The 16,792-nt window shown below is 40.9% G+C and overlaps 1 protein-coding gene and 1 long non-coding RNA gene across 2 annotated transcripts in view; one reads left to right on the top strand and one right to left on the bottom strand.

Moving 5' to 3' along the window:
* Nucleotides 1–2,821: 2,821 nt before the first annotated feature.
* LOC138917176 (uncharacterized) lies at nucleotides 2,822–3,653 on the bottom strand. The gene is made up of 2 exons (XR_011424804.1): nucleotides 3,520–3,653; nucleotides 2,822–2,987 (listed from the first exon to the last, which is right to left on the bottom strand). It is a non-coding gene; the product is annotated as an uncharacterized lncRNA (long non-coding RNA).
* RRN3 (RRN3 homolog, RNA polymerase I transcription factor) overlaps nucleotides 3,066–16,792 on the top strand; it is a 29,339-nt gene continuing 15,612 nt past the window's right edge. The window contains exons 1-10 of the mRNA XM_001488925.7: nucleotides 3,066–3,304; nucleotides 3,610–3,949; nucleotides 5,264–5,369; nucleotides 6,132–6,188; nucleotides 11,225–11,314; nucleotides 11,421–11,550; nucleotides 11,969–12,028; nucleotides 12,389–12,452; nucleotides 13,442–13,511; nucleotides 16,592–16,690. Of these exons, the coding sequence (XP_001488975.2) occupies nucleotides 3,861–3,949; nucleotides 5,264–5,369; nucleotides 6,132–6,188; nucleotides 11,225–11,314; nucleotides 11,421–11,550; nucleotides 11,969–12,028; nucleotides 12,389–12,452; nucleotides 13,442–13,511; nucleotides 16,592–16,690 (765 nt within the window). The 5' untranslated portion in view covers nucleotides 3,066–3,304; nucleotides 3,610–3,860. The remainder of the gene's footprint in view (nucleotides 3,305–3,609; nucleotides 3,950–5,263; nucleotides 5,370–6,131; nucleotides 6,189–11,224; nucleotides 11,315–11,420; nucleotides 11,551–11,968; nucleotides 12,029–12,388; nucleotides 12,453–13,441; nucleotides 13,512–16,591; nucleotides 16,691–16,792) is intronic.

Genomic DNA, 16,792 nt, shown 5'->3' with positions numbered 1-16,792 from the left:
GATTTCAACTCAGTTACCACTTTCTCAGGGAAACTTTCTTGAAAGGTAAATTCTGCCCGTTACAGAACCACATAGCACCATGTGATCTTCAAAGGACTTAATACATTTGTAAATTTATATTTAATCGGTGTCTGTTTCTCTCACTGGATGACAAGCTCCATGAGGCCAAGGACCATTATTGTTGTTTGCTGACCACTTATCCCCAATGCCTAGCACATGGCCTGGTGCCTAGGTGTTCAATAAATATTCATTGAAAAGATGAATATAGCTGTTAACTACTATTAGATTGAAGCGTGTAGGCAAAGATAAAACTGAGGTTAGGTGGCCCTTACCAACTGAAGACCAATTAGAAACATAGATAAAGCAGATTTCTGAAGTTGGCCCAATAAAACAATAGAAAATATGTCATTGATTCAGAATTTCAGTCAGATACAGTTGCCTTCTGAGGAGTTTTGGGGAAAAATTAAGGTACTTTTCTCTGTCGCGTTCTTCGGATAAAAATCTGATAAACATTGCAAATAGGCTTTAAACGCTTGAGGCTCTAGTGTATTACCACCATTGTTTTCCAACAGAATAAAATGGGATTTTTTTCCTATGGTCCCCCAAGAATATTAAAGGTAAAAATGGAAACTTTATGACTGCTTACAATATAATTTTATATGTCGTGTTTTACTTTTTTGTTCTCTAATTGTTTCAAATATGTTTTGTGTCTCCAGTTGGACTAAAAGTTTACGAAGGCCATGCTTTATACCAGTGGTTCTTAATTTTGGCAATATTGTTCCCAGGGGATGTTTGGCAATGTCTGGAGACATTTTTGCTCATCACAATGGGGAGGAGAGGAATGCTACTGTCATCTAGTGGGTAGAGGCCAGAGATTATACATTTTGTATATAAATACATATTAAAGATCTACAGTTGAGATCTTGCATTAATGAAGGGAGTTTTCATAAAGATAACTGACTCAAAATAATTGTTGATTCTTTCTGGAAAGGAGAAAGAAACAAATGGGATATCTACTATTGATTTTGCTCTCTAGAAATTGTTGATCTTGGGCCATCCCAGTGGCGTAGTGGTTAAGTTCTTGCATTCTGCTTTGACAGCCTGGAGTTTGAGGCTTCAGATCCCGGGCACGGACCTACATACCATTCACCAAGCCATGCTGTGGTAGCGTCCCACATACAAAATGGAGGAAGATGGGCACAGATGTTAGCTCAGGGACAATCTTCCTTAAGCAAAAAGAGCTGAAGATGTTAGCTCAGGGCCAACCTTCCTCACCAAAAGAAAGAAAGAAAGAAAGAAAGAAATCGTTGATATGGATCTTCCCTATCATTCAGCCATTTGAAAAACATTTGTTAAGCATTAATAGTGACACTTATCTACAGCAAAGATTCATTGAAAGCCATTTGGTACAAAATGACCTCACTTCTTGACATTGAGTTAGAGGAGGGCACCTGACCCAAACTTGGCCAATGAGAGATTCTTTTCTGGTGTCTTAAGATATCCTTGGATTCTTAGAACAAATTCTCCTTTTCTGCTTCAGTTAACCTGAGATAATTGCTGTTACTTTCAAGCCAAGAGGATTTAACCAACAGAACTACTCCAGGGATGACTGTAAAAATCGTCTCTAGGGGAAGACTGCTCTTTTGGAAAAACAGTTTAATGGGCCTTCTGGGTATATGAGAGTAAAGCAAAAATTCATTCCGGAATGAAGAAGCTCACAACGATTACGAGCAACTGCAACGAACAGTGATGTAAAAGGATGACTACATTGTGGGCAAGGCCACGTCTTTGCAGGCAGCACGTTAATGCTTGTGTGCTTTGTGGTTGTTGCTTTTGGAGGAGGGGTGTTTATTTTCTTTGATTAGAGCTGGAGACAAAAGGAGAGAGGACTCTGGGGAAGGCAAGACTGGATAAAGGAGGCTTTTATCATGGCAAAACGAGCTGGCCAGGGAACAGGTGACCGAGTGGAGCATCCTCAGTGAAGAAACAGGACCAAGGAACTCCAACAGTGAATGATGCTGTTTGGTTTTAAGATTTTCCTTGTATTATGCTCATGCTTCCATTGAAAAAAATTTTAACACGGAAGCAGGTCTTACCTGTGCTTTGGGAAAATAAGGAAGTAGCTGTGCTCAAGCTTAAGGAGAAGATATTTCTGGGAGTGTATATTGCCACAACCACTCTGGAAAGTTCTTTGACTGTGCCTTGTATACCCTCCAAGTCAACAATTCTAACCTAGAAAAATTCTCACACACATTATTCAGGAGACTATACAAGAATATTCACAGTATTGTACATAATAGTGTGTGTGTGGGGGAAATAATCTAAATATTGGTGATGGGAAAATGGATATATAAATCCATGGTATATTCATACAATGGAATGCTATATGGCAGAGAAAATAAAACACAGTTACAACAGGGATGGATTTTAGAAGCATAAGGTTGATTGAAAACAAGCAGCAATATAATGCAGCATGGAAATAATTTTGAAAGACAAGCAAAAGTGTATAGTATATTGCTTAGGAATATATATATATATATATTACATAAAGATAAGTTGAAATGACAAAAAAATCAGGATAGTGATGACCTCTGGGAGGACGCAGGGAGAGGGTGGCATCTGGGAAGAGCACACAGGAAGCTTCAGTAGCACAGGTTAATGTTCTGTTTCATAAATTGGGTGGTACATTCACAGTGTTCACTTTGTTTTATAGCTTACATTAACATATATTCTTTTGTACGTCAGACTTTTTTAAAATGAAAGAGAAAAGTAATTGTCAAACCGCTTGACAGTACAGAATTAAACTTCCACAGACAGTGTATGAGACTGCTGATGAATTGTGATTTAATTTTTTTCGCGTTGCTTTGGGGATGGAGGGGAAGAGATTCCCACTTAAACAGAAGTCTTGAAGCATCTTGGTGAGCTAGGGCGCAATTTCCTCTGCTCTTGGGACTCTGATGATTTCTGCCCAACATTCTGCAGGAACCCTAAAGCAGTGAGGAAAGAAGTGGTGGGGCCAACAAGTTGCTGTAGCTGGTTTTATACCGTTTCCAAAGGTTGCAACATTTTCCCCTCTTAGAAATCGAGTGGAAGGACCGTTCCTCTTTCCCTCTGTCTGCTTCCCACCCCCCGTGCCTTGGCACCTGCTCTTTCCTATGCCTGGAAGACCCTTCGCTGCTTTGTGGGTCTGGCAGACTCCCGTACCTCCTTGAAACATTTAAGTTCAAGGGCTAACGCCTCTTGGCAACTGTCTCCTGCTCTTTGATTTCTCATCTCAGCATCATCACAGCTCTGAGACTTTGGGGTAAGTCGCTTCGTCAAGTCTGTCTCCGTGAGGATAAGATTCGCTCGGGTGTCTGCGGGGATAGCGCAGTGGGTACAGAGCCCAGGCTAGGCGTTCGAATCCTCGGCCCGCCCCTTCTCTCTGAGGGTTTGGATTCATCCCAGGGCTTCTGTTTCTTTAGTTTGACTGAGGGATGGTCTGATTCCAAAAAGTTAATACGCGAGAAACCCACGCACCGCTTAGCACCTCCCGGGTGTCCCCGCCATTTCTTTGGGACCCTCAGGGCTGGACAGAGCCTGCGCTACGGAGGTCTCTTCTCCCCGTAGTTACGCCACCCTGCACGCCGCACCTCGGGAGACAGAGAAAGTCCTCCACGCGCCAGGAGGGGCCCGATGGAGGGCAGGGAGAAGAAAGCTTTGGCGGCGCTCTAGCCAGCCGAGGGCACTATGCTCTCCCCACGTGGGGCTCCTGATTGGCTGGAGGCCTCCGCTCACCCGCGCGGCTTCCGGTTCAGAGGCGGTGTCAGAAGGAGCACGAGTTCCGGCGCGAGGCGCAGTCGTTGCGCTTCTCCGCCGCAATGGCGGCCCCGTTGCTTCACACGCGACTTCACGGAGATGCGGCCGCTTCGGCCTCAGCGGTCCAGACGCTGGGCGCCTCGAGGACTGGGTAAGAGCCCGGGCCGCTTCGTTCTGCGGGTCTGGGACCAAACCCTGGGACTGGGAGTAAGGGAGCGCATCTGAAAGGGCCGGGAGAGCGCTCACGGAGTGGGGTGGGAGCGGAGGGTAGGGGGTCGTCTCAGGTCCTCAAGATGAGCCCATGCCCCTTAAGTGGGTAATAAAAGGGGAAAAGGGACGGGGAAAACGGATCTCTTCTCTGTTCCAGAGGCGCCTTTTCTCCCTGCCGGGCTTCCTCATAGCATCCCGCGCCTGGGTACCGCATTCTGCTCCTTTTCTCTTCCCTCTCGCTTCTTCGTCTCTATTTGGAAAGAGTTCCTTGGGCTCCTGTATTTGAATTATCAACTGTCACAAATGACAAGTTGAATCTTAAGGGTTTTTTGTTTGAAATTTGTTTCGCAACACATACTTGTTCAACAGTCTTTATCTTGTTCAACTCTTTAAGCCTCTAACCCCCAGAAAACGCTTCGAGGTTTGATTTTGAGAGTCGTTAGCAGATGCTGTTTTTTTTCACTAATCTGTTCTGTTTAAAAGAAGCGAATTTTGTAAAACGCTTACCATAATATCGTTCATAATGTTTACTCAGCACATACTTAGTGTGTCAGACGCTGGGGACAGTAGTCTATCAAGAGAGACAACGTCCCTGCTTTCAACAGAGCTTACAGTCCAGGGAGGGAAAGACAGTAAATAGGCCAATAAGTAAAGGAACAGGATGATTTCAGATAGTGATAACTGTTGTGGAGAAATAAAACAGGGTGATGTGAGCGGCGAGGGAGGGGGGGGTGCTCTAGGTTTCTGATAGGGAAGGCCTCTGACGTTTGAGCTTCAACTTGAATGACAAGAATCCAGCCATGTATAGATCTGGGGAGTGAGTGTTTCTGATAATGGGAACAGCAAGTAAAGCAGGAACCAGCCCCCGTGGCCAGTTTGAAGAACAGAAAGGACACTGTGGCTGCCGTGTGTCAAGGGGTTGGAGGTGAGGTCAGAGAGGTAGGTAGGTGCCAGATTAATGTAGGACCTCGAAGACCAGAGTGAGGAGTTTGGATTTGTATTCTAAGTGAAGCGGGAAATCTTTGGAGAGTTTAAGCAGGAGAGTAGAGAAGCATGATCTGTCTTAAGTTTTTGAAAGACCAATAGATCACCGAATGAAGAATAAATTGTTGAGGGATTAGAGTGAGAGCGGGGAGGCTTGTTGGGAGGCCTTAGCAGTAGTCCCACTGAGTGATGAGTTCAATAAATGTTGGCCATGATAATTTTTATTGTTCTCCGTCATGCACTTAATAGCTTGATAACCTTTGTTCTACAGGCTTTCAAATATGCTTGCATTAGAGAATGATTTCTTCAATTCTCCTCCGAGAAAAACTGTTCGATTTGGTGGCACTGTGACAGAAGTCTTATTGAAGTACAAAAGGGTAAGAGGCGATAACATGAGGTTTGGTGGGGTTTTCTCCAGCTTTATTGAGATAGAATTGACATAGTGAGGTTTGGTTTTTGTTGGTCAGAATACAATTAAAGCCGTTAATAATAAAGACCAGTAGGCATAATAAAAGGAATTTTAGATGTCAATCTCGAAATCAAATGTTTAATAAGAGCATGATGCTGTCAGCTGAAAATTAAAGCAATAACAGGTTTCACCTCTTCAAATGCTATATTTACATAGTCTCTTTTAAAAACTTTAGCAAGTGCTAGAATAAAAAGCCATTAAATCAGGGCATTTTATTTCTTAAGAAATTACCTAAGCATAACTTTGAGATAATAAACCAGCTCTGTGAATAAGGATTTTGTTTGGTTTGTTTTTGTGTTAGTTTAGAAGTGATTTTACTCAGTCTCAGCAATGGAGGGAAAATGTGAATGTCTATTTTTATATGTAATATGCATTTATATCCGTATATATGAACGGATAGTATCTGGGAGTATGTTAGTTCACAAGTATATGTAAATACAAATGGCCTCCTGGTTGTCATTTTCTTTTTTCCAAGCTCCCTAGCCCCACTAATAAGAGGTTTTAAGTTTTTGTACTTATGATTTTATTATAGTCCACAATTGATGTGTGAAGGTTACAATGTTCCTTTTGTAGTTTTATCAGATTCTAAGGTATAGTTGAAAGTCCTGCTGTTGACTTTAACAGGAAACCAAAGCAAGCAAAACTTCATTTTTTTTCCGTTCTTGTAAAGGGTGAAACAAATGACTTTGAGTTGTTGAAGAACCAACTGTCAGATCCAGACATAAAGGTAATTAATTTGTGTTTGATCATCAGCAAAGTTGTTGCCACTTTGTACAGATGTTAAACTTTGCCCTTTTGGTCCTGCTCCACCCTCTAGAACTTGCTCTCTCCCGATCCCTTCTTACTTTCATCCAGTGGTTCTCACCCAGGGGCAGTTTTGCCCCCAGGGGACATTTGGCGATGAAGTGGAGACATTTTTGGTTGTGACAACTTGGGGAAGGGAGGGGTGCTACTGGCATCTAGTGAGTGGAAGACAGGCATGCTGCTAAACATTCTGCCGTATATGGGGCAGCTCTTCACCACAAGGAATTCTCAGGTCCAAAGTGTCAGTAGTCCCGAGGTTGAGCAACCCTGCTTTAATCTTTCCTTTCTAGTACCTCTTTCCTCTGTAGTGCATGCAGCTCTTGTGTCTGTCCGTTGCTAATGCAAAACAAAAAAGCAACAAAAGATGCCTTGTCTTTGAAGCTACTGCTCTTCTGGTGTTTCAGAGTTCAAGGTATATACCTGTAGTGTAGTAACAACCCAGTATATCTCATTTCCCTTTTCTTCCTTTATTGCCCAGTTTTGGAAGGAATAGTCTGTTACCATGGCAGTGGTAGTGATTGCCTGGGATAAAATCCCAACTCTTCTGTTACTCAGTGTGTGATTGCAGGCAAGTTGTTTAACCTCTCTGCCTCTGTTTTCCACTTTGCAAAAACAGAAAAGCAATAAAGTTTTTTAGACATAGAAGTTTTAAGAGCATCCAATGAGTTAATATAAGAGAAGTGCTTAGAATGGCCCCTGGCTCAGTATAAGGGCTTCATCATTGTTACCTGTTGTTCCTGCTGACAGTCCGCATTTTCTCACTTTCCATTTATGTTCTGGGTCCATTTTCCATCATATCTTTTTTTTTTTTTTTTTTTTTGAGGAAGATTGGCCCTGAACTAACTTCTGTCACCAGTCCTTCTCTTTTTGCTGAGGAAGACTGGCCCTGAGCTAACATCCGTGCCCATCTTCCTCTGCTTTATCTGTGGGACGCCTACCACAGCATGGCTTGCCAAGCAGTGCCATGTCTGCACCCGGGATCAGAACCACGGAACTCTGGGCTGCTGAGAAGCGGAACATGCTGCACACTTAAGCGCTGCGCCACTGGGCCGGCCCCTCCATCATATCTTAAGTCCACTGCTGTGGTTACTGTGACAGAGATTACCAGTGATTTCTTACATGCTAATGTCAGCGAACTTTTTTTTCAAGCCTCGTGCTGATTCTTTGTAGTAGTGACACTGTTGGCCGCCCACTTCTTAAAATGTTTCTTTCAGTGTCTGTGATCTTCCTGTCTTCTTATCACTTATCTCTAATCGTTCTCTTGACAAGTTCTTAAGTTTGGTGTTCCTCTGGTTTCCAGACGTGACCCTCCTAATTCTACAGATTCTTCCTGTGTGATCTTCTCATGCCCTCACAACTTTGAAGTCTCCCTGGATCCTGATAACTCCCCAATTTCTATCTATAGCTCAGATTGCTCTTGTGGCCTCCAGGCTTGTTTCTTAACTGCCAGCCCAGGAGTGTTACTGGTGCCCCAACCTTAGTATTCTCGCTCTCTCCCAAGCCTGCTATGTCTACAGCCTTCTTTACATGCTTGGCTGATTTATTGCTCACCTGGTCCTTGAGCTAGGAACCTTGGTGTCTTTCTGTCCTTTCTCACCCCTGATATCCATTGATTGACCAGGTCCTTTGGGGAAAAAAAATCTTTCAAGTCTTTTTGTTTTATTGGTGCTCTCTTGTGCGAATTCTTCCCGTAACCTCTTTAGTGGTCTCTAGGTTCCAGTTGTCCTCTATCTTACATACCTCTCCCTCCGCCAAAAAAAAATTACGCTCAACAGTGCAGCCTCAAGCATTTCTAAAGCACATTCTACGCTTGTCATTGCCCTACAAAAAATGCCTATTGAAGAGTAAAAGGACCAGTTTCTTAGCATGGCCTGCAACATTTTCTCTATGTTAATCTCATCTGATACTTTCTTCCCTGAACTTTCCACTTCCTTTTATCTTTATACTTTTGCCTGTACCTTTTCTTTCTGGCTGCAAGGGGTCATCTGGTTCACTTTATTTGATACCTACTTGAGCACGGGCTCTGGCTACATGGCCTCCCTTCCTTACGAGCTTTTTGACCTTAATAATAGCTTTGTGACTGAGGGCAAGTTACTGCACTTCTGTGCCTCAGTGTTCCCATCTATAAAATGGGAACCCATGGTAGTACCTACCTCATGGAGTGGTTTTAAGGATTAAATGAGTTAATATATGTTATTAATGTCTTAGAACAGGGCCTGGCACATAGTAAGTGTTATATTAGTGTTCTGTTATTATTACTGTGATCTACAAAACTCCTACCCCAGCAAATCTTTCTGATTACACATCTAGCTTACAAGGACTTCAGTGATTTCTCTGGCCCCTCTTTGCTCCCCAGATTTATCGGTCGGCATGCTCACTGTATTCCAGCCGTACTGAGCTACTTTTGGTTTTCTGAAAACATGCTTTTCCCTCTAAGGAATACAGCTCCCAGAGAATACTCAGTCTGTTTAAAGACAGCAGAGGCATCAGTTCCTTGTAAAGCTTCCCTTGACTTGTGCCTCCTTCCACAGGAACAAAGGACCATTTTCTTTGTGTTCCACTGTGTTTTACATCAGTCCTGCTCATTCTCAATATCTTGACGTACCAAGAGTCACATGAGTTGTGTCTGTTTTGGTTCAGAGGGGTGTTGCAAGTAATTTGCTTCTAATCATGGTTCAGAACTAAAGCACCAAGGTCTGTGGCTGGTTTACTTTAAAAAATGGGGCCGTTTTGGGGCCGGCCCTGTGGCTGAGCGGTTAAGTCTGTGCTCCGCTGCGGCGGCCCAGGGTTTCGCCGGTTCGGATCCTGGGCGCGGACATGGTACTACTCGTCAGGCCATGTTGAGGCGGTGTCCCACATGCCACAACTAGAACGACCTGCAACTAAGATATACAACTGTGTACTGGGGGGATTTGGGTAGATAAAGCAGGAAAAAAAAAAAAAGATTGGCAACAGTTGTTAGCTCAGGCACAGATCTTTAAAAATAAAAAATGGGACCATTTAAATGTTTTTTAATCTTGTACTCTTTTAGTGGAAAAGGGCTAGGCTAGAGCTAAGTCATTTTTATTTGCACCTAACTTTGCTGTCTTCTGTGTCTCGGGCCTTGGTGAACCACCATTAATGTTATCCTTAATGTTGTGGACATTATGAAATGACCGTAGTGCAGATGATTGTGGTTTACTTTATCTTACTGCCAGCTTGCTTGGGTTTCATCAGAAAATAGTTAATCTTATTGAAGTTTGTCACAACGATAGCGCATAGAAAGCACTGCATGGTTGAGTGACGCTGGGGGAGAGGCGGGGAGCTCCTTCTCCACGTGGAGCCAGGCATTGTGCGAGAGGGGCCGGTGCAGGGGCTTTGACCAGGCACGTTTGACCTGGTTCTTGATTGGCCTTGTGGTTGGGCAGGTTACTTATTAGTGTCTCTTAGCCTGGGGTTCCTCAGCTGTAAAATGTGAATAACAGTAATCCTCTGCAGCGTTGTTAGGATTAGGAAAAGATATATATGTATGGCGTCAAACACCATGCCTGGCACCTGGTGTGTTCTCACTAAATGATGCCCCCAGTAAATAGTCTGGAACTGTAGGTACACCCCTGTCTGTCTGTAGTCCATCACTGTAGGTACAACCCTGTCTGTCTATAGTCCATCACTGTAGGTACAACCCTGTCTGTCTGTAGTCCGTCACTGTAGGTACAACCCTGTCTGTCTATAGTCCATCACTGTAGGTACAACCCTGTCTGTCTGTAGTCCATTGCTGTAAGTACAACCCTGTCTGTCTGTAGTCCATCACTGTAGGTACAACCCTGTCTGTCTGTAGTCCGTCACTGTAGGTACAACCCTGTCTGTCTATAGTCCATCACTGTAGGTACAACCCTGTCTGTCTGTAGTCCATTGCTGTAAGTACAACCCTGTCTGTCTGTAGTTCATCGCTGTAGGTACAACCCTGTCTGTCTGTAGTCCATTGCTGTAGGTACAACCCTGTCTGTCTGTAGTCCATCGCTGTAGGTACAACCCTGTCTGTCTGTAGTCCATCGCTGTAGGTACAACCCTGTCTGTCTGTAGTCCATCGCTGTAGGTACAACCCTGTCTGTCTATAGTCCATCACTGTAGGTACAACACTGTTTATAGTCTGTCGCTGTGGGTACAACAGTGTACTGCTGTTGTTTGTTTATGTCTCTTTCTTACTGAGTCTTAATCAGCATTAACCATTTTCTTTTAAAATTGAGAGCTTTTAGCTTCTTCTTGTGTATGTTGTATATATGTGTGAATACAAGCAATCTCTTTATTTTACATAAATGATACTGTATTTTATACATGGCTACTTTTCTTTTTTTATTTATCACTTTTTCCCATGTCACTAAAAGTTATTATGAACAGTAATTTTATTTCCTGAAAAATATTTGGAGTAGTGGAACTATCATTTTTATATAACACATCCTCCTATGTTTAAACTCACTCACAGGTTGGGTTGAGAAAAAGTTACGTTTGTTGATGACTCTAGTCGATCAGCTTAGACTGAATGTTCTCAGCATGCTGGCATATCAGCATGGATATAGAGGAAATAGAGGTTAGCTGTTGGTCCTTGTGGTTTTATAATATTTGAATCAGCTGTAATTCCGAAGTTTAAAAAAATCTCAGGTGTCATTATTTGAAGTGTTTTCACTTTTTTAGGGCAAACAAAAGTGATCAGAATAAAGTATTGCATTTAATTCATTTTCGTGTATGTAAGAGTTACTACATTACTTTTTTTTTAAATAGGAAAATTTATTGTAAAATCCCTTTCCACTTGGATACAAACTAAGAAATTTTCATGCCACTTTTGGCTTAAGTTCGACTTTGTGACTTTTCCCCCCTAATTTAAATGTCACTGATAGATGCTTGATGCAGGATAGATTTCGTCTTCTCTGTTACTTTAGGGGATTTGTGATTTTGAAAGTCCTTTCTTTTGTTTAACTTAAGGATGACCAGATCATTAACTGGCTGTTAGAATTCCGTTCCTCCATCATGTACTTGACCAAAGAGTTTGAGCAGCTTATCAGTATTCTATTGGTAAGTTCACCTTTTAGTTCACCAGCTAGTATGTGATTCAGTACTTTGAAAGTAGTATATTCTATGAGTAAAATGTTTCTTGCCTGTCTCTTCCTCCTACCTCTAGAGATTGCAGTGGTTGAACAGAAGTCACATGGTGGTAGAGGAGTATTTGGCTTTTCTTGGTAATCTTGTGTCAGCACAGACTGTCTTCCTTAGACCATGTCTCAGCATGATTGCTTCTCATTTTGTACCTCGTAAGTGGTTGCTCTTTGCTTGCTTCAATTTTTCATTTTTTAAATATCTCTATTAAAATACTACCTTCCCAGTACATGTTGGAGATTGTGCCTCCATTGAAGATTCCAGGATGCATATGAGCAGCACTTCTGGCACGTCATTCTCTATGATGACCTCTGTAGAAGCATCCAGATTCGTTTGTTGCTATGATTTTTATGGGTTGTAACTTTCTGTAGTGAGCTTCTGACAAAATGTTAAAACTCAGGAATTTTTAGCTGTTTAGAAACTATAGTTATGTTGCTCCCCCTGCCACTGCCCCCGACTGGAAATTTAATCTTTGTACTAAGTTTGGACAATGGAAAAATCACTTTTTTCTGTAGCTGTTGATTGTTTCAGTCAACCACAGAAGAATAATGTATTTTGTTTTTCCCTCAAAAGCCCGAGTGGTCATTAAGGAAGGTGACGTAGATGTCTCAGATTCTGACGACGAAGATGATAGTAAGTATAAAGAGGCTTAAAGCAAAGAACGCCTCCTGTGTGTTAGAGAATGCGTGCAGAATGATAAAGTGGCTGGTAGCTCCAGGACGTATTCTAATACATAGACCGGAACAGATGGTAACCTTTGTTGGAATCATGTTGTATTTAGCATTAGCATGCAATCAGTTCACTTAAGGCGTTTCTCATGTAATTAGTTTATTTAGTCTTCAATGATAGTTGGTAATGGAAGAAAATCATGAAACTGTTATTTTACTGTAAAATGATTCAGTTTTGGTTAGCAGGTGTTTTTAGCTTCAGGTATATAATTTTTCAATTTTCAGTTTTATTTTGATGCTCATACTCTTGCTTTTCGCCTTGTAGATCTTCCTGCAAATTTTGACACTTGTCACAGAGCTTTGCAAATAATAGCCAGATATGTTCCATCGTGAGTATACTTTTGTTACTTATTTTGAATCGTGGTATTTAAGTCTCAAGAAAATTGTAATCGATTAGTAGAAAATTACAAAGTGTTCATGGCATCAAAACTCAAGTTGTATGCTGCATGTTTTTGCATCCTGTTAATATAGTATTACAGTCTACAAAAAATGGCATTTCAGGGGCCGGCCCCATGGCATAGTGGTTAAGTTCACACACTCTGCTTTGGCGGCCCGGGGTTCGCAGGTTTGGATCCTGGGTGTGGTCCCAGCACTGCTCATCAAGCTATGCTGTGGTGGCGTCCCACATAAAATAAAGGAAGACTGGCACAGATGTTAGCTCAGCAACAGTCTTCCTCAAGCAGAAAGAGAAAGATTGGCAAAAGAAGTTAGGGCCAGTCTTCCTGACCAGAAAAAGAAAAAGGCATTTCAGTTCTCTATTCATTGTCTTTAATTATTTTTCAGAACTTGTCTGCAAATTTTGTATAGTGGTTGGAACTTTGCTTTTATCTTCAACAGATACGCTATCCAAAAATTTTCAGTGAAAAACCCTTGTGTGTTTGTGTCATGCCATATGAAAAAAAAATTGCAGTTCTAAGAAAAGCTTTTAAGGTGTGTGGGTTTCTTTTGGAGGGGCGGACTTCAGGTTCCCTCTGTAAGTTTGTTATTTGCTAACTTAAAAAAAAAATCCAAGTTTTTTCTCCTTTTTAAAATAATAATTGTGTGTGGTGGGAAATGTTTAGATTCTAAACTGGAGCTGTTGCTTTTGTAGAAAAAAGACTCTCCATGTCCTTTAAATTTGCTGTTGATACGAAAGTTACCAAGTTTATTTTCCCCTAAGTTAGTACAGATTTTCTCTGAAGCTGTGCATTTAAGTTCCAGTTGCTTGAGATAGGAGTTAGCATTTGCTTCCTGTGTCTGTCTTTGCTCTTAGAATAGAAGTCTTACTTTCCAAGAAAGTCCAGTTAACATAGATTGGTTGATTTTCTTTTTTTAATAGGACACCGTGGTTTCTTATGCCAATACTGGTGGAAAAATTTCCCTTTGTTCGAAAATCAGAGAGAACATTGGTAAGAAATCTTTTCACGGGGAAAATAATGGAAAAGTTGCCTTGTGTGATTTAGTTTTAGGAGGCATTAGGTCTTTTTCTTGAAAGGTTTGTCTTCTAGATTTTAAACTCAAGACTAAGAATTTGACTCAAATTCCTTTCGTAGCATGTGACTGAGGATCCCCAGTGCCTTTTTTGCTTATTCCTATGTGCAAGTCAAGGGCAGAGTCCATTTCAGAAATATCTTGGGGCTGGCCCTGTGGCCGAATGGTTAAGTTCGCACGCTCCACTCTGGCGGCCTGGGGTTTTGCTGGTTCAAATCCTGGGCGTGGGCATGGCACCACTCATTAGGCCATGCTGAGGCAGTGTCCCACATGCCACAACTAGAAGGACCCACAACTAAAAATATGCAACTAGGTACTGGGGGGATTTGGGGAGAAAAAAGGAAAAATAAAATCTTTAAAAACATTAAAAAAAAGAAGAAATATCTTAATAGCCTTAATGTTTACATAGATAAAAACTACTAGAAGATAATAGTTCATCTGTTACCAATTATAAACTTGCCTTATTTGAACATGAAGGCAGAGAATTCTATAGATGAATTCTACTTAAGTTTTTGTGTAATATTTAGATCATCTGTGTAGTTTTTGTTAATTAATACTGGTTCCCTTCTAAGTATAGATTGTTTTTTCCTAAGTAAGGTATTACAAGTATTAAATAAGGAGTTAATGTTTTCCAGTGTTTGTGATAGTCTGCTTCAAGTGGGATGTTAAAAACCATGTTATCTCTTATATTAATATGAGCGCAGAAATCCTCAGCAAAATGCCTGAAAACTCAATCTAGCAACATATAAAAAGAATTATGCACCATGACCAGGTGAAGTGTATCCTAGGAATGCAAGGTTGCTTTAATACCTGAAAATCAATTAAGATAATGTACCATGTAATAGAATAAATGACAAAACCACACAGTCATCTCAATAGATTTAGAAAAAGCGTTTGACAAACACCAAAACCTTTTCATGACAAAAACAGAAGGGGACTTTCTCAGCCTGTTAAAGGGCATCTGTGAGAAACTCACAGCTGACATCAGACTCAGTGGTGAAAGACTGAAAGACTTCCCCCAACATAAGGAACAGCACAGGATATCTGCTTTTGCGGCTTTTGTTTAGTGTTGTACTAGAGGTTCTAGCCAGGGCAGTTAGGCAAGAAACAGAAAAGGTAATCAGATTGGAAAGGAAGAAATAAAACTCTCTCTCCTTGCAGATGACATAATCTTACATACAGAAAAATCCCAAGGAATCCACGAAAACTAATAAACGAGTTCACCATAGTTACAGGATGTAAGATCAATATAAAAAACCCCAGTTGTACAAGATGATTTAATGGGGAAAAGAATGGTGTTTTCAACAAATGATTGTGGTACAAGTGGATATCTACTTGCAAAGAATGAAATAGGGGGCCTGGCCCAGTGGCATAGTGGTTAAGTTTGCATGCTCTGCTTCGGCAGCCTTGGGGTAGGGTTTATAGGTTCGGATCCCAGGTGCGAACCTAGTGCCGCTTGTCAAGCCACACTGTGGTGGTGTCCAATACAAAATAGAGGAAGATTGGCACAGATGTTAGCTCAGCAACAGTCTTCCTCAAGCAAAAAGAGGAAGGTTGGCAACAGATGTTAACTCAGGGCTAATCTTCTTCACAGAAAACAAAACAAGGCAGAATGAAATAGAGCCCTTCCTCACACCACATACAAAAATAAACTCAAGTGATAAAAGGCCGAAATCTAAGAGCTGAAAAAAAAACCTCTTAAAACATAGTTGAAAATTTTTGTGACTTGAAATTAGGCAACAGTTTGTAGATATGACACACGAAGCACAAACAGCCATAGAAGAAATAGATAAATTGGACTTCATAAAAGTTAAAGACTGTTGTGCTTCCTAGGACACCTTCAAGAAAGTGAAAAGATAACCCAAATAATGGGAGAAAATATTTACAAATCATATTGGATAAAGGATTGTATCTATAATATATAAAGAACTCTTAGTAACTCGATAATAGAAAGGTAAATAACCCAATTTAAAAGTGGGCAAAGGATCTGAATAGGTATTTCTTCAAAATAGATACACAGATGGCCAGTGAGCATGTGAAAAGCTCAACATCATTAGCTCTCAGGGAAATGCAAGGCCAAAGCATAGTGAGATAGCGCTTACACCCACTGGGATGGCTGTACTCAAAGAGACAGTAACAAGTGGTGCTGAGGACACGGAGAAATCAGAATCCTTGTATGTTGCTAGTGAGCATGTAAACTCGTAAATGGTGCAGCGCTTTGGAAAACAGTCTGGCAGGTCTTCAAAAAGGTTAAACATAGAGTTGCCCCATGACCTAGCATTTCTACTGCTGGGTATATACCTGAGAGAAATGGAAACACGTCCACACAAAAACTTTTACTTAAGTGTTCAAAACAGCCTTATTCATAACAGCCAAAGTATGGAAACAGCCAAATGTTTGTTGGCTGATGAATGAACAAAATGTGGTATGTCTGTACAGTGGACCATTGTTCAGCAATGAAAAGGAATGGTTTACTTGCCACAACATGAATGAACCTTGAAAAGATTATGCTAAAATGCCACATATTAGAAGATTCCACTTACATGAAATGTCCACAGTAGGCAAATTCATAGAGACAGAAAGTAGACTAGTGATTATCTAGGGTAGGGGGAGGTACATTACTAAAAGATACAGAGTTTAGGGTGATAAAAATGTTCTAAAATTGATCATGGTGATGGTTGCACAGCTTTGTGACTGTGCTAAAAACCATTAACCTGTACACTTCCAATGGGTAGATTTTATATGAATTAGATCTCAACAAACCTGTTTAAAGAAAACACTAAAGAAGTATGCAACTTACAAATTTAGTTTACTGGAGGTAATTAGAATAATTATACCAAACATTGTATGGATATAGGAACAGTATAGTTTTTATGTTGCTGAATAGTCTGTTTTTTCTATTTAAATAATTGAACTAAAGATTGTGTAATTGAGGTCTTGCTTACATAATTATGAAACATTTATTCTCTGTTGAAATGTTTATCTTTTTATGTTTTAGGAATGTTATGTTCATAACTTACTAAGAATTAGTGTGTATTTTCCAACCTTGAGGCATGAAATTCTAGAACTTGTTATTGAAAAGCTACTCAAGTTGGATGTAAGTATTTAATAATCTGGTTTTCTCCTTGATTTTCATTTATTAAGTATTTTAGTTATCATAGTATGTGCAATAATAGCAGCAATGGAAAAGAATCCACAA

This window comes from Equus caballus, chromosome 13 (assembly GCF_041296265.1).
Source record: "Equus caballus isolate H_3958 breed thoroughbred chromosome 13, TB-T2T, whole genome shotgun sequence".
Lineage (NCBI taxonomy): Eukaryota > Metazoa > Chordata > Mammalia > Perissodactyla > Equidae > Equus > Equus caballus.
Note: the sequence above shows the minus strand (reverse complement) of the source record. Positions and strands in the feature narration are given on the sequence as shown.